Source organism: Ambystoma mexicanum, chromosome 7q (genome assembly GCF_040938575.1).
Source record: "Ambystoma mexicanum isolate Mex_15411 chromosome 7q, UKY_AmexF1_1, whole genome shotgun sequence".
Taxonomy (NCBI): domain Eukaryota; kingdom Metazoa; phylum Chordata; class Amphibia; order Caudata; family Ambystomatidae; genus Ambystoma; species Ambystoma mexicanum.
In genome coordinates this window covers 305424327-305440833 of record NC_090941.1, presented here as the reverse complement: position 1 = coordinate 305440833, position 16507 = coordinate 305424327, and the positions used below count along the sequence as shown (strand labels likewise).

Below are 16507 nucleotides of genomic sequence, written 5' to 3'. Positions count from 1 at the left end.
AATGACTCTACCCTCATCATCTGAGCGTGAACGTAAGACTTTAATCGAGGCATTTTTCCGTACCAAGACAGCCACCCCTCTACTCCTAGAAGAAAAACACGAGACAAAAAACTCCCCAATCCACCGCTTGCGCAACATGTTAACTTCATCTAACAATAAATGAGTCTCCTGAAGGAAATCGACATCACAGTGCATATCATTCAAACCGTTAAAAATCGTTTGCCGTTTGATAGGATTGTTAAGACCATTAACATTCCAAGAGGAGATGGACAAAAGGTCCCCCCTCCCTGACGGCATTGCAAAAACAATAAAAAGACAAAAAACAACAAGCACAGAAATTTTGCCCCCAAAATAGCCAAAAACCCACACCTGCCCCCTACAACAGAAGTATGAATCCAACGTCAACAAGAACTAACAAACCCCAGACCAACACCGGGTACCCCCCCGCCCCCCAATCACATATTAGAATTTAAACAAGTCAACCCCAACCAAAAACACCCAAATTGTGTAGGGCTCATATATGATCACTAATCAAGCAACAAAGTACTTGGCAACCAAAAACTTCCCCCAACTCCATCCAAGAAGTGATGCAACTGGTCTAAATAAACATAGCAAATATTAGTCATATTCAAAATGGCACGAATATGCCATGAAAACCATCAAGAGTGCACAGAAAACCATCTCTCCACCATATAGGAAGGTGGAAGATCAAAAGAACCCCCTCTACATATGTCATCAGCAAAAAGGCCAACAACAATAACAATAATAAAAATAAAAAATAAAAACAATTGAAAAAAAACAGCAACAGTTAGACCCAGTACCACTGCAGTAGTAAACAGCAAACAATATCCAACCCCAGTATCAGTTCCAGTTAGTCCCAATGTTAATGGGATCCACTCCAGTATGTCATTCACAATGCCTTTAAAAAAAAAAATTTAAAAAATACATACCGTGCTAATGACATGTATCCATTATGAGACCATGACGTTATAGAAAGTTGCAGGTCACACTCTGGCCCCCACCTTTGCATCATAAATACATACATCACATCAGAACGTTCATAACATATGTCTATACAAATATACCTATAACATAGTACATTACATTTAAAGTATGTAACACACTTGCCCATGAGGCCATTGAATAATTCTAAAAGTCCACAGGTCAAAAAGTCATCAATCCATGAAAATCCTCATAAGGATAAAACTACACATCCACAGAGCAAGACTTTAAACACCATCATGTAACATATATCAACATTTCAAAGATTGCACTAATACCATTTCCTTAAAACTATGTCCCCTTGCATTTACATAAATACATGTCATTTTCCATAGTCCTTAATTTACACGTCGCCTTCTATGCTGTACATTTACCATAGCATGTTGCAACTTGCACCTCATATTTACCCATAACGTGTTGCACCCAAAGTAACAATCAATCTTGGCAACACCATATTTGTATGTCCAATACCTTTCCTAAATCCCTCGGGACTTTCATTCGTCTGCCTAAGACTTGTGACTATAAAATGCGCATGACACATTCCCTTATTATTTGAGGGCATTTTGGCTTCACGCACCATTTCAGGGAGCGCCTGCGCGTGGGAGGCTGTGCCTTACATGTGGTTTCTTTAACAGGTGTATTAGGCAACAACCACCAGTGGATGACATTACTCGGCTGCCATCATATGCACTTGGCATATGATGGCAACGGCGGCACATGGAGGGCAGCACCTTGCGCGTGGTCACTTTATCAGAGACCCGAGTCTCTAACTTGCAATCTGGCTTTTCTGATAAATGTGGCTGTTGCACTTGCCATTTAATTACCGCACCTGAATATGTGAGGCTATGCATGGCAGCTGAAGCTAGGATGCCAGTATCCACAAATGAAAGGCTACACCTGGCAAAATACTGTATAATTTAGGAATGTGTTGCCGGCCACCCATGGGTTAACTTGTTTAGCCCCCGCCGTTGGAGAGGCGGAGTTTGTGACGGGGAGTTGGGGAACGAAGGGAGTTCTGGGTAAGGCGCGAGAAGCACCAGTTACTGTTAGCGAGAGGAAAATAAAGACGTGTTGATGAACCCCTCCGTGTGCGCGTCCTCCTTTCAGGCCTAGTAAAAGGCAACACTGGCGACGAAGGTTGTCCGTGCGCACAGCGGAGTCCTCCTTTGGCAATCCGCCACATCCACGCTCGGATGACCCGCCGAGTCTCCTCCTACTCCTCCTCCTCCAGTACGAGTTGCGGCAATCCGCCGCGTACGCTTGGGCATCTGCCTGCACGCCGAGCTCCTCTCCTCCTCCATCGTCATGCCTGGTACGGCGTGCCAGACAGCTGCGCGAGCACTGGGAAGTGCGCCTTTTGGTACTGGCAGTCTGCCAAGTCCTCTCAGGCGACGCGTGCCGGTGATCCCACCCACGCCCTCCGGCTGCACGTTCCAGCCCGCAAGTTTGAGGCAGCAAATCACCGCACACACGGGCTGAGTGCACACCCCAGACTCTCACCGCCCAGCAACATCAGCAACCCCGTGTCCAATCCTGGGTCCCCCCAACCGGCCCGCGAGGCAAAGCCAATACAGCTGCGGCTACCCCCGCCATTCACCATGGCGCCTCAAGCCACCAAGGGGATGAGATGGACTGACTGGATGGAAGACCTCCAGCACTGTGTGAGAGGGTCTGGTGACGGCGACTCCCCCAACATCAGGGACATCTTCCTCAATTTGGTGGGGGGGGAGATAAAGACAGTTGTGAAAACAATTCCCGCAGCTGAACAAAACACCTCCACAAACCTGATTGGGGCCCTAGACAAACTCCTCATCATCGAAGTCAACCGCGACTATGAGCAATATTTATTTAACAATTGCACCCAATAGCCACACGAGACAGTCGACAAATTCATAACCCGCCTAAGAGTGAAGGGAGCAAACTGCCGGTTCGACGCATTCTCTCTAGAAGAAGCGATAAGTTTGAGGGTCATAGAAGGGTGTCTTTCCCCCGCACTCAAGAAACAGCTACTAAAAAAAACCCTCACCATCCCAGAAGTGAGTGAGCTTGCTTGCATACATGAGAGAGTTGATGCCCAAGCCTCATCCATGGGCAACACAGACAGCCCCAAACAAGACACCAATGAACTCGTCGCAGCTATACATCCACCTCGTCAAGGCGACAGAGGGTCGCAACCATACAGAGCACAAGCTACACAGGTTCCACGCCAACAGAGACAATGCTACCGCTGTGGGATGTCCTTTCCACATTCAGGGTCATGCCCAGTTCTATCCCAACGATGCACAAACTGCGGAAGAGAGGGACACTTTCACTCTGTATGCAGAGAAGGCATACCATTTCCTCCAATACGCCCCCAAGCGCCCGCCAGGACGCCTCTCTGCTCGCCCTCCCCACAATACAATCAACCCAGATACTACCAACAAGGGCAAGGACAGAGGCGATACGTCAGAGCCATTGATGAGTACCAAGCACAGGGGTACCCACCACAGCTAGACCAGGCAGACCAAACCAGATATTTCACGGATGAGTGGATTTGGCATGTAATGAGTATAAATGGCAAGTGAGATACGGGATGACAAGAACTGGTGAAATGCAACTCCATGGGCCTAGTTTGTGGTGGTTTAGGAGAGATTATCCCAGTCATACGATAACCTCAGCCATGGCTCATCTACTCAGCATTCAAGTCAACAGTGGTAGGTAACTAAAATAGTTTTAGTCTTATTTGTCTACATTAGTAACAGTTATTTCACAAATCTAACGCATACTTACATTAGGTTTGATCAACTTCAGCAATGTCACTTCCTGTGATGTGTGTGGTAAGTCAGACTGAGGTGATAGATACAGGTCATATTTACAACTGGAAGTTTATTGCAAGGTTCGGAATTGAGTGGAGCTGGGAGCTATTTAGCTCCTGTTTGTAACCTAGAAGAGCCTGTTTAACTTGACACCAACAGCTACCAGGAGCGGCTTTTCACTCCCCACGCCAACTGATGCCATACATACTGTGAGTAGTCAGAAATGTGAGACGGACACAAAGGTATAGTTTCTCACAGGTTGCCATTTTATTAAAATAAAAAGGGGTGAGACAAACGCCTGTCTTTCCTTAACCTAACGAAAAGCTCCCTGCCTAACAAACCCAAAGCTAAAGAAAAATGACCCAGTGTCCAACAAGTCTCTGTCCCTTACACTAAAACACACAAGAAAACCACATAAGGATTGATTGGCTGTTTTCAGTTCAACAAATTAATGTATTAGGTCAAACTCAAAAGCTTTAAAGAGTGTTCCTTGTGCCCAGGGTTGGGTTTCCTTCCCCTGGATCCATTCAGGAATATCTTGATTAAAGTTCAGATTCAGTGCTTCATGCAAGAATGGTAACCATAAGGGTCTGAAACCACACCAGCCGTTTTTAAAGGGCCTTGTATATAATGGCCCTGCTCGTTCCCTTACAGCCAACAAACAAATGGGATTCTGTATTTAAGGGAGGACGAGTAAAAATCCTGCTTGGATATTCCTCGTCCCTTAAACACGTTCACCCCAGTGGATCCCATTTGCCCTGTCCCCAAGAGGTGTTAAGTGTAGCCAGCTCACCTCCCTAGTCCCAAAGCGGGTCGCTCCCCCTCAGGGAGCGGGGAAGAATTCCAAGGAGTTGTCACATGTGATGAGGGGCAGAGGTCATGTGTGGTCAGCACGGCTACATATCATGTGTGTCGTCACTTCCTGCGATGTCATCGGGTGTGTTGTGTTACATACACTTTACCTGGCATTTTGGTGGCTTAACATCTCTGGCTATGGCAACTAAAAGGGCAGTGTGAATAGGAGACATGACCAAAAACTAATAAGGCCACATGTCAGATAACCAAGGAATTGTGCTCCAAAGTTGCTCAGCTGTAAAACAACATTTTTCACAAATATATGGAATTGTTATCTTCCCAATAAACGTATTTTCTACAAATATTAACATAATTACATTTTTCGTCACAAACAGGTCACCGGGACCCATGGTTAAGTAAATCACATGGAAAAGTTTAATTTAAAAGGTGCAGAACATACCTCCCACTCAGGATAACTGTGTTTTTTCAATGTACCCTTATGTGTTCCTGGAAGTACTTCTAGGCAACCATTTTCGCGATCTGCCTTCACCATCGCAGTCCAGGCAGTAACAGACCAATCTGCGGGTCGGAAGGGAGAGTAGTGCAAATCCTGGTGCATGGGGTGGCGAGAAGTCTTCAGCCCTGGAAGGGACGGAACAGACGCAGTGATGTCATCTACTTCTTTACAAACACACTCACACAAACTAACAGGAGTGACACACTTCAGTGTGACCACACAACTTCATACCCAACAGACAGTTTAGAAAATGTTTGTGCTATTCCTCTGTTCATGACTGCCACTCCAGGATAGACAGACGGGTCATCTCCGAGACACTACTGAGGTACGTCACGCAAATGTTAATTCTTCCCAGAACACACTCTGCTCACTCCCCTGTGACTATCTCACTAGCTTGGGGTACCGCTTCATGCGACTTCCGATCCTGGAGACTCAAACCTCAGTCATTGTTCGACACGGCCTTCAGGGTTGACCTTGAGTCGGCGATAGATGATTACTTCACACTGAATACCGGATCTGTTCTTACGCAAGCCACCCTCTGGGAGTCGTTTAAGGGCTACATCAGGGGAATAGCCATCTCCAAAGAGTCTGGGATTCTCAGAACCATCTGTAGGGACATCTCATCAAGCAAATCAAAATTCTCCTCTCCCAAGGGCCAATATGCCCTACACCATGCTCCAACCACCCTTGCCAACATTAGCGCTGAACTGGACACCTTCCGGACCCATGCTGAAAGGGAGAGGAAATTCATAGATACCCCTGGACTGGTGAGACGCTATGGTGAAGGTGAAAGACCAGGCCGCGTCCTTGCCAGACTCGAGAGATGGGATCGCCACACATCCCTGCCATTGAAAGACCAGATGGGTCCCTGGCTCTCCTTTCACAAGACATTAACGAACAGATTAGATCATTTTATTCCTCCCTATATGCCAACACCGACAATGTCCCAGAATTAAACATAGATACGTATCTTGATACCCTCCCTCTATCTGCTCTTTCTGTTGTCACTACTACAACTCTTGACTTGCCCATCACTTCGGAGGAAATATCTGAGGCCATCCATTCATTAGCCACAGGCAAAACCCCTGGCTCCGAGGGCCTCCCCATTGAATTCTATAAGGAATATAAATCACGGTTGGTCCCCCACAACTTGGCCCTATGGGAAGAATCCTGCACATTGGGCACACTCCCACCTACCCTCCGTGAAGCTACTATAACCATATTACTTAAGCCCGGCAAACCTCCAACCCAATGCGGATCATATCGGCCTCTTTCGCTCATAAACTGCGACATTAAAATGTATGCTAAGGTTTTGGCCATGCGGTTAACTTCCTACATGCCCTACATTATACATCCGGACCAGTCCGTATTTATCCCTGGCCACTCCACCTCCCTCAACCTGCGTCGCCGCTTCAATATAATAAGCAGGATCGACCCAAATATCCATCCTGTGGCAGAGTCTCTAGACATGCAGAAGGCATTTGATTCCGTATCCTGGAGCTACCTTTGGCGGGTGCTTGTAAAGTGCAACTTTGGGCCCTGATTCCTCTCTTGGGTCAAACTACTGCACTCAGGTCCTATTACCAGGGTTCGCACAGAGGCTAGGTATTCACCCCCATTTGGTATATCCCGTGGTACGAGACAGGGATGCCCCTTCTTGTCCCTAATTTTTGCTATTGCCATTGAGACCTTGGCAGATAGGATATGGCAGTTACATTCACACAGAGGTCTTTGTATGCTAGATACACCTGACATTATTTCCCTATATGCTGATGATTCATCATTGAATGCATAAAATCAACACTTTTTCCGTTAACTGAGGCCACTCCTCACCTCCCCCCCTCCATCTCATGGGCTTCACCTGGTCACAAGTAGAAACCACATATCTTGGGGCAGTTGTAGCTTGCACGTGTGATAAAGTACTTGATGCCAACTATCTGAACTACTTATCTTTGCTCACAAAGAAACGCCAAGGGTGGGCCAAACTCCCACTGTCCCTTGCGGGTAAACTTGGTATTTTAAAAATGGTGGTCCTCCCCCAACTTCTCTACCGATTTCTCAATCTTCCCCTATGGCCAGGTAGGGATTTTTTCTGATCATTGACTTGCATACTTAATGAATTCCTATGGCACTCCGGAGCAGTCCGCCTCAAATATGACACCCTGGCTACCCCCTAGAACTTGTGGCTTTGGCGCTCCCAACTTTGTGAAATATTGGTTGGTCTCCCAAGCACAATTTGCATCATATTGGTTTGTTGCCACAAACCCCCCATCACATCTGCGCCTGGAACGAAGGGCGGTAGGAGACCGCGACATCCGCTCCCTGGCACTTTCCCCCCCAACCGCAATGGCAATCCCATTGACCCAGTGGACGTCACGTTTAAGGCACTCACCAGGATTTGGACACTCTCTGACAACCCTCAACTGTTCCAAAGCTGCCTACCTCTCTGGAACTTCCTTCCCGGGGTTCCCTGTGTTCCCCTATCTGAGACACACACCTAGGCAGAAGCGGATTTCGAAACCATCCAAGATGTTTTTGACCAAGACCACTTTACTGAATGGGCAGACCAACCGATAACCTTATGACGGAAATCTCGCGTCTGGCTCCAGTACTCAGCCCTTCGTCGTATCCTTAAGAAGAGATACCCCACTTTCTCCGTCATACCCCCCGACGACTCAACTCTTAGCAGAAATAATGAATACCCCGAATTCCAGAGGGAAGATATCCAGATTATACTCCCTATTACAGTCTAAAACCTCCCCTACGTTCGACGCGCTGAGGTAGACTTGGGCTGTGGACCTGACAATGGAGGTGACTGACCAGTGTTGGAAGCAAATGTGTGCCCGCACTCATGAAGTCTCATTCAACTCCCGCCTTAAATTAATCCAATTTAAAATACTACATATATACCACTACAACCCACTTCGACTGCACCAAATGTTCTCCAACCACTCTCCCTGTTGTCCCAGATGTAGGTCTGACGATGTAACCTATATGCACATGATCAGGGCCCGCCCCTCCCTCACCCATTTTTGTTCAGATGTCTGCTCCACAACCTCATCCATCCTTGACCATGAGTTCACCCCCTCTCCCTTAAAATGCCTCTTTCATTACTTCCCAGGTCTCCACCGCAACTCCGAAGGCTTGCTGGTCTATGTATGCTACTTGTAGTGTGATGTATTATGTTGTGCTGGCTTTGGCCCCGGATACCTACGCATGCACAGTGGCTATCTACCGTCACCTGGGCCTCCGACATGGAGGAGGCATGGACATTTCAAATGCAACCAACAACAAGATGGAGAGATGTGTGACTACAATTCCGTTCTTACCTTGCATCCTTGTCCGCTGAATCTGACGACTATTTCTGTGCGATCCTCCCCTCACAACTGCCCCTCCTAGACGTTCACTCTATTGGTCATACCGTGTATGCTTAGCGATGTACCTATACCATGATACCCTCCTGGTCCTATATGTCACTGTCATGCACACTCTGTGTATGCTAATGTTGTAATTAATAATTGTGTTCCTCTGCCTGCCCTTCGTTTGTAATGTCAAGCTCAATAAAATAAAGTTTAAAAAAAATGTTTGTGCATACAGACGTTAACCTTTTTTCTTTTGTATTTTTTTGGTATTTCTAGTGGATTATTTTTTGTGGATCTCTGTTATGCAGATAGAGCATCCACAATCTTTAATGATGGCATTAAATCAATTAAAAACGTAACCAAAGAGAATATTTTCTATGAAAGCAAAGCATGAATGGACCGTGGTGGAAAAAGGAAATGGCATACATACCAATCATTTGAACATGCCTTTAAAAAGCAGACATGCATACGTTAATTATCACTATAACATGCTATAAAAAGCTCACTTTTCAATTGAATTTTCAGAGGGTTATTTTCTTTGGCTGCCAATGGGTTCTTGGCATATGAACAACTATAAATGCTTTATGTTTTAACTTACTTTTTCAGTTTCTTTAATTTAGTCTTTACCTACGAGAACTACCCTCAAAGCCCCAGTGTGGTGTTAAGGTCAAATGATTTTAAAAATACTAACTCTACAAATGTATTTATTTATTGGATAATTGAATGGCGCCTATACACAAGTGTTTCCAGGTGCCACAAAACAAGAAGGTGGGTAGGGGAATGGGATAGCATAAGAAAAACAGCAAAGAAGAAGAAAAGACTGTTATATTGGCCTTGTGGCAACCCTACCGTGCAATTGCTAAGGAGATAAGTGCAAGTCGGTGGGGGGACCCCACGGAGGAAGGGCAAGTTCTGTATGGGCCAAGGCAGCAATTGCCAGGGGAAAGAGGGGGAAGGAAGGGAGGGAAAAGTGTAGTGGGCAGGCGGACTGGGCAGGGATAGTCTGGGAAAGGGAGCCCACGGGCAAGTGCTGATGAAGGATGTTGGGAGGGACTGGTAGGGGGTGGTCTGGTCCCTGTATGACTCATAAGGGAGCAGGCCCCAGTCGCAGCGGCAGCTGGAGAGCTAGCAAGGGAGGGGGAAATGGAAGGCAAAGGAGAAAAGGAAGGTCTTGAGAAGTTTCCGGAACTTAAGAAGATCTGGTTCTTCTTGGGGAGAGGGAGGCTGTTCCAGAGGGGAGCGCCAGCCGAGGAGAGGGGCCTACCACTAACTCTCTATTTGGCCTTCAGAGAGTTGGAGCCAGAAGACCGAAGGGTTCTGGCTGGCCAGTATTTAGGGATGGAAAGCTGGATGTAGAGAGGTACCAGGCACCAGACAGCGTTGTGGATAATGCAGAGGGTTTTGAATTTGATCCTTGCAGTCACTGGGTGCCAGTGTAGAGACTTTAGGGATGGAGAGATGCGGTCCCTGGGGTTGAGGCCACAGATAAGTCATGCAGCTTGTCATGCAGCACGACACGAACATACCTGGCAAACGGACATTCGGACGCCTGCTTCCTGGGGGCTCGTCCCTGCGGCGGCGCGGACCGCGTTCGCCTGCTGCCATCATTCATGCACAGCAGGACATCGGAGCCCGGGCGCCGCGGCACCCCTGGCGCTGTTGGCCCCAGGTGAGTTGGGGGTTGCCATGGAGCCTGCATTTGCCTCTCATTACGCCCTTGCTAGATCGGCTGACACATGCCACGGTCTATACCAAATTGGACCTAAGAGGCGCGTATAATCTTATATGCATTAGAAAGGGAGATGAGTGGAAAACGGCCTTTTGTACCCGGTACGGCCTCTTTAAGTATACAGTGATGCCATTCGGGCTCTACAATGCGCCCACAACCTTTCAGAGGTTCATGAATAGATCTTCCATGACATCATCAACAATTACGTTGTGGTGTATCTGGACGATATCCTGGTGTTTTCCCAGTCCCTAAAAGAACACATTGCTCATGTTCAGGAAGTACTGGCTCGACTACGCTCCCATTGTCTTTATGCTAAACTAGAAAAATGTCTGTTTCAAGCCCAGGAAGTAGACTTCCTGGGATTTCACATCACCCCCAGAGGTCTGGCCATGAACACCACTAAAATTCAGGCTGTCCTCTATTGGCCTGTTCCACAAACCAAGGAAGTCCAGTCGTTTCTGGGATTCGCCAATTTTTATAGGCGATTTATTGCAGGGTTTTCGACCATTGCTGCACCATTAACACAACTCACGAGTCCTCGCACTCCATTTGTGTGGACACCCAACAAGATGCTTTTGTGGCCCTAAAAACAGCCTTCACCTCTGCCCCGATTCTACAGCACCCTAACCCTGAGCTTCCTTACATCCTCGAAGCAGATGCGTCATCATACGCCTTAGGGGCTATTTTGTCTCAAACCTGTCCATCCAGCGGTCTACTACATCTGGTTGCCTTCCACTCGCGGAAATTCACCCCAGCAGAAACTCACTACACCGTCACCGAAAAGGAACTCCTGGCAGTGAAGGATGCCTTCCAGGTCTGGAGACATCATCTGCCGGGGGCCAAACACCAGTTTAGGGTGTACACAGACCACTGCAACCTCCAAGACCTGGCAACATTCAAGTGCACCAACAGCAGACAAGTGAGCTGGCATTTGTTCTTTTCGGCTTATGATTTTGTGATAAAACATCGACCGGGCACCGGGCACCACACATGTAAGGCGGATGCCCTTTCCCGCATTCCAGGAGGCGTTTCCCTTCCAGTCTTTCCTGAAACCCTGTTGGGAAACAAACATGTGGTTTGTTTATGTACGCCCCCCGCAGATTTGTTGTCTTTAATTCGTCACTGGGCTGCCACACATCCTGAACAACTTCAGGATTGGGAGATCGTCATGCATGATGGACTACCCTTCATTCAGGGCAAACTTTACCTACCCACTCATGATACCTGTGTGATAGCCTTGGAATGGTGCCATGATGCAATCATTAACAGACATCTTGGCCAAAAACACACTATGGCTCTACTCCGACGTTGGTGTTGGTGGCCATCCATGTGTAAGGATACAGTAACCTACGGGTCCTCCTGCTCTATCTGTGCACAGTGCAAGAACAAAAAGGGCCGGCCTCTGGGATTGCTACAGCCAATGCCTCTCCCCTCTAGACCGTGGCACACCATCACCATGGATTTTGTCACGGATATGCCCAGGGTGAAAGGGTTTGACACTATCTGGGTGGTGGTTGATGCATTTAACAAAATGGCACGTTTTGTCCCTTGTCCAGGCATTCCCATGGCTTCTGTGTTAGCTGATCTGTTTTTTTGCCATCTTGTTTGCCTCTTTGGTTTGCCTTTGATTGTGGTGTCCGATCGTGGCTCCCAATTTACTTCTCGTTTCTGGCGGTCCCTAACGGGTTTGCTTGGTATTGATTCCTGTTTCTCTTCCTCCTATCACCCTGAGACTGACGGGCAGACCGAGCGGGTAAACCAAACCATGGAACAGTATCTCCGCTGTCTTTCACTGCAACATCAACACTCTTTGTACCGGGTATTACACAAAGCAGAGTTCGCTTACAATAGCGCTCCTCATTCCTCCACGGGTTATTCCCCTTTTTACTCACTGTATGGTCAGCAACCTCGCACCTTACCCTTCCCAGATCTGTCCCCCACGCTCTCACCAACCATTTCCTCTTGCATAAAGGACCTAAGGGGTATCCACAACAAGACACTTATACACCTCAGGGAAACACAGGAGTCGAAGCGGCGGGCAGCTGATAAAAAACGTTCACCAGCCCCCATCTACGCTGTAGGAGACAGAGTCTGGCTTTCAATGAGACATCTTCCTATCCCTGGCTGTAGAAAGTTGTTATCCCGCTTTGTAGGCCCGTACCGAGTGACGAAAGTCATTAACACTGTGGCCTATCGACACTCCATACCCAGAACATGGCGTATCCACCCAGTCTTCCACACTGCACTCCTCAAACCTTGCCCAACTTCGATGCGGGTAGTCCTACCACCTTCACCAGTGATGAAGGGTACATCTGTGGAATACGAAGTCAATGGCATTCTTGGGTCCCGAGTGAGCAGGGGTCGCCTTTACTACCTCGTGGACTGGTTGGGGTATGGTCCCGAGGAGCGATCCTGGGACCCCACTAGCGAGGTCCATGCCCCGCTCCTGGTGTCTCGTTTTCACAAGAACAATCCCCATAGCCCACGTGGATTAGTTGGAGGGGGCGAAGTGAGGAAAGAGGAAGGTTGAGGAAGAGGCTGTTGCAGTAGTCAAGCCTAGAGAGAACCAGAGCTCTGGAGACATTAAGCTTCTGGGGGAAGGCGAGTTGGGACTTCTTGGAAAGACCTGTGATGTGTGAAGAGAAGGAGAGAGAGGAGTCAAAGATAATCCAAAGGTTTTTTTACCTCACACGTGGGTGAGGGGAGGGGACCCAAGGAGTCCGGCCAGAGAATGAGGGGGAAACTGGGCGCAGGCGTCCCAATGAGGAGGATCTCATTCACAGCTATCTCTATAAGGCACACAAAGCTTTAAAATGCAGACAGTGAAAGGAAATGCGTGAAAAGAGCAACAGTAAGCAATGCTGCGAGGCTTCCCTGCAGGCTGTGAACAATGCAATCAAACCTGATGCAAAAAAACAGCCTTGATAAGGCACTTTTTAGTACGAAACAGAATGCGACAATTTAAGCTTCCCACTGCTGCAGGCGGCTGGCTTGTTTTGTTCTGAAAGAACAGATATGCTGAGCCTGCCTCTTTACCGTACACCTTTTTACACCTCCAGCAAGTGTTGTGCGGGGTGGAGGGTGGCCGGAGGGCTAAACAAAATCTGACCACTTTCCAAGAGGCCTAAAACGCTCTTGAAGAGTTTATCATGGTTGCAACACTTTTTACAATCCCAGCTAGAACAGTCTTACTTTCCCTGCTTTAACGAAGGTGACTGTTTTTCTGCAAAGTAATAAAGCCTGTGAGAAGAGCTTGTTTTATATCAAACGAGCAAGGGCATCAGATCACCTTCGTCTCAGTGAATGACTGATTTTGAAGTGTGAATTTTAGCACTGGAATAAGTCTATCTCTCCCCTTCAATACGTTATGACTTTTTCAGATCTTAAAAAGCAATGTCACACCGCTCTTCCAGACATGACACATTTGACCGAATCCCACTTTATCACATATTCTGCAAGGTTCTATGTGATATTTCTGCATTTTAAAAGTCGAACACAACAAAGACCGATTTTTTTCGTCCGATTTTGTGTGGCCTTTAAAATGCCAAATATCATATACTGAATCCCGTCCCCATCCTCTCCCGCTGGATTTTCAGTAACCCGACCCCCACCCCCCCCCCCCCCCCCCTTCATCATCCACCGCCCTCCTTCCCAGCCTAACACATTCCCAGGGGAATTGTTAGGTCTGGAAAAGACCCGGGGCTACACTGATGTCGGAACTGTTGAGACTGGGGGCTAGCAAGTCTTTTGGCTGTAGCTCCTGAGATTCTATCCGGGGCTACAACCAAAAGATCGGGGGCTATAGCCCACTTAGCCCCCCTCCCCTAGCAACGCCCCCGCACATTCCCCCTCCTCTCCCAGTAAAAGCAAACACACTTCTCCCACCCACCACCCCCTGCCTTCCCCACACAATCATTCCCCCTCCTCTTCTGCACAGACAAACACAACACAAGAACACACACACACACTCTAGCAGCACATTAAATAAACTTTCTTCTCTCCCGCGCCTTCCTTTTCTTGCCCGGGCATGTCAGCACCTGCATGCACGCGTGTGCGGAAGGGGAATTACGGTTTGATTTAAAGGTCTCCTGCGGGCTTTCTGAGTTGTTTTTTACTTTGCATTTTTAAATGCGAGTTTTTCCCTCCCCACCATTCTGCAATGTAATTGTTTCCCAAATCTTGGTTCCCAAAAACATCGCCACTGACATGCTTCCTGTTACTGTTGGGATGTGACCACCTCCATTACTGTGTCAGCCACAGGTGAAGCATATCTGAGCTCAATGGGCAGAGAAAGTAACCCGACCTTTTGGCCTCAGTTTCCACAGAGTATTTTATCACCTCTCTCTTATCCCTACAGACCTTTCTGACCTCTGTTCCTGGGGTCGTGATGTTTACCTTTGGTCCTGTTTCTCAGATCCAGCACTGGTCCTGGCCCGTTGCCCGCCATGTGCTCCCTCCGCTTGCTGCAAGCTCAGCCCCTAACCCTTGCCTTTGGCAATGTGTGTCCTCTCATGCGTTCCTCTTCTGAATATTTCTAGCACAACTAGTCTTGTCCCTCTCCTCCTGCGATGCACCTACCTCTGCATGATTCTCTTCTGTAGTTTCCTTTCTTGGTCCACCTTTTATTCTCCTCCTTGCAAGCCCTGCTGTTATCCTCCTTCCACCTGTTGTTGTCCCTGTTCATCTCTCTCCTCTCCAATCTCCTCCACTTCTCATCCACCACTCTTCTTCTTGCATCTCTCTCTCCTGATTCCAACTCTATCCGAGTGCTTCTCCTCTTGCTCCAAATGCCTGCACTATCCCTTTCCTACACATCTCTTTTACCCCTGGTTAGCTCCTCCTGCAGGATGGGGCTCAGCGCTTGGGTTTCAGGTGTGTAGTTATTCACTCTTATTTTCCATTTGTATTGAAAACGCTGCAGCTGAGGTTTTGTGCCAACTGGTGCTAAGCAAGTAGGTGCATCCTACACCAGAGCTTTAAAAAGCCAGTCCTCCATCGTGGCCTGAATAGTGTGTCTATGTGCTTATGTGCAGGTAAATGTTACCCGGGGCTCAAGGAGTTAACACTCTCGAGCCCCCGCCGTTGGGAAGGCGGAGCCTGATTGAAGAAAGGGGGTTCTGGGGCACGTGCGCGGCGAAGCGGGAATTACTCCATAGGTGTAGAAGAATAAAGACGTTCCCCCAATCCCTCCGGGTGTGCGTCCTTCATTGGGCCTAGATCCCTAGGCAACATTTGGCGACGAGGATTTCTCCCGCACACCGGAGCCCTCCTCCAGCAGCAGTCCGCTGTTTACGCGCTCGTGCTGCAGGAGACCCTGCGAGCCTCCTCCTCCTGCTCCTCCTCCGCGCAACACGGCAATCCGCCGGATACGCTCAGGCGGCTACCGGCCCGCTGAGCCTCCTCCTCCAGAACCCCGCAGAGGCGATCCCGCCCACGTCCTCCCTCCCGGACCATAGAATTCACCACCGAAACCGCCTCGCTGAAGAAGACGCCCGGACCACCGGACATCCGTAGGCCGCCGGGGCGCACGAGGACCCGCTCGAGGCCTACCAACCTCGCCCAGGCCTAACTCCCAGGCACCATGAGCACTCCACCCTCCAACCCGGGTTCCAGCCAGGGACCTCAACCACCGCGGGCGGCGAAGTCGATACAGCTGCGGTTGCCCCCACCATTCACCATGACACCCCAAGCAACCAAAGGGCCCAGGTGGACCGACTGGATGGATGATTTTCATCACTTTGTGAGGGGATCCGGCGACGGGGACTCCCCCAACATAAGAGACATTTTCCTCAACCTCGTAGGGGGGGAAATCAAAACCGTCGTAAAAGCAATTCCGGCAGCGGAACAAGACACCTTCCCCAATCTGATTAGGGCGTTAGACAAACTGTTGATCATCGAGGTCAATCGGGACTACGAAAGATATCTGTTCAACCAGTGCACCCAACTGCCACAAGAGACTGTAGATGAATTCATCACACGTCTACGAGTGAAAGGGATGAACTGCCAATTTGACGCGTTCTCGCTGGAGGAAGCCATACGGCTGAGGGTGATCGAAGGCTGCCTCTCCCCCGCACTCAAGAAGCAGCTGCTAAAAAAACCTCTCACCATACCTGAAGTGGGTGAACTCGCTCGCATCCATGAGAGGGTGGATGCGCAAGCCTCATCCATGGGACGCTCCGGCAACCATAATCCAGACACGGGTGAGCTCATAGCTGCCATACAGCCGCCCTGTCAAGGGGACAGGGGCCCGCAGCCATACAGACTACCGGCGACCCCTGCAATGCCCGCCGCACGCCAACAAAGACAG

General features: G+C 48.7%; 1 protein-coding gene across 1 annotated transcript in view; it reads right to left on the bottom strand.

Moving 5' to 3' along the window:
• Nucleotides 1-16507, bottom strand: part of LOC138528040 (phytanoyl-CoA dioxygenase, peroxisomal-like) — a 432880-nt gene that overhangs the window by 133652 nt on the left and 282721 nt on the right. Inside the window, exon 6 of the mRNA XM_069639473.1 lies at nt 5053-5234. Coding sequence (XP_069495574.1) covers nt 5053-5234 — 182 coding nt within the window. The remainder of the gene's footprint in view (nt 1-5052; nt 5235-16507) is intronic.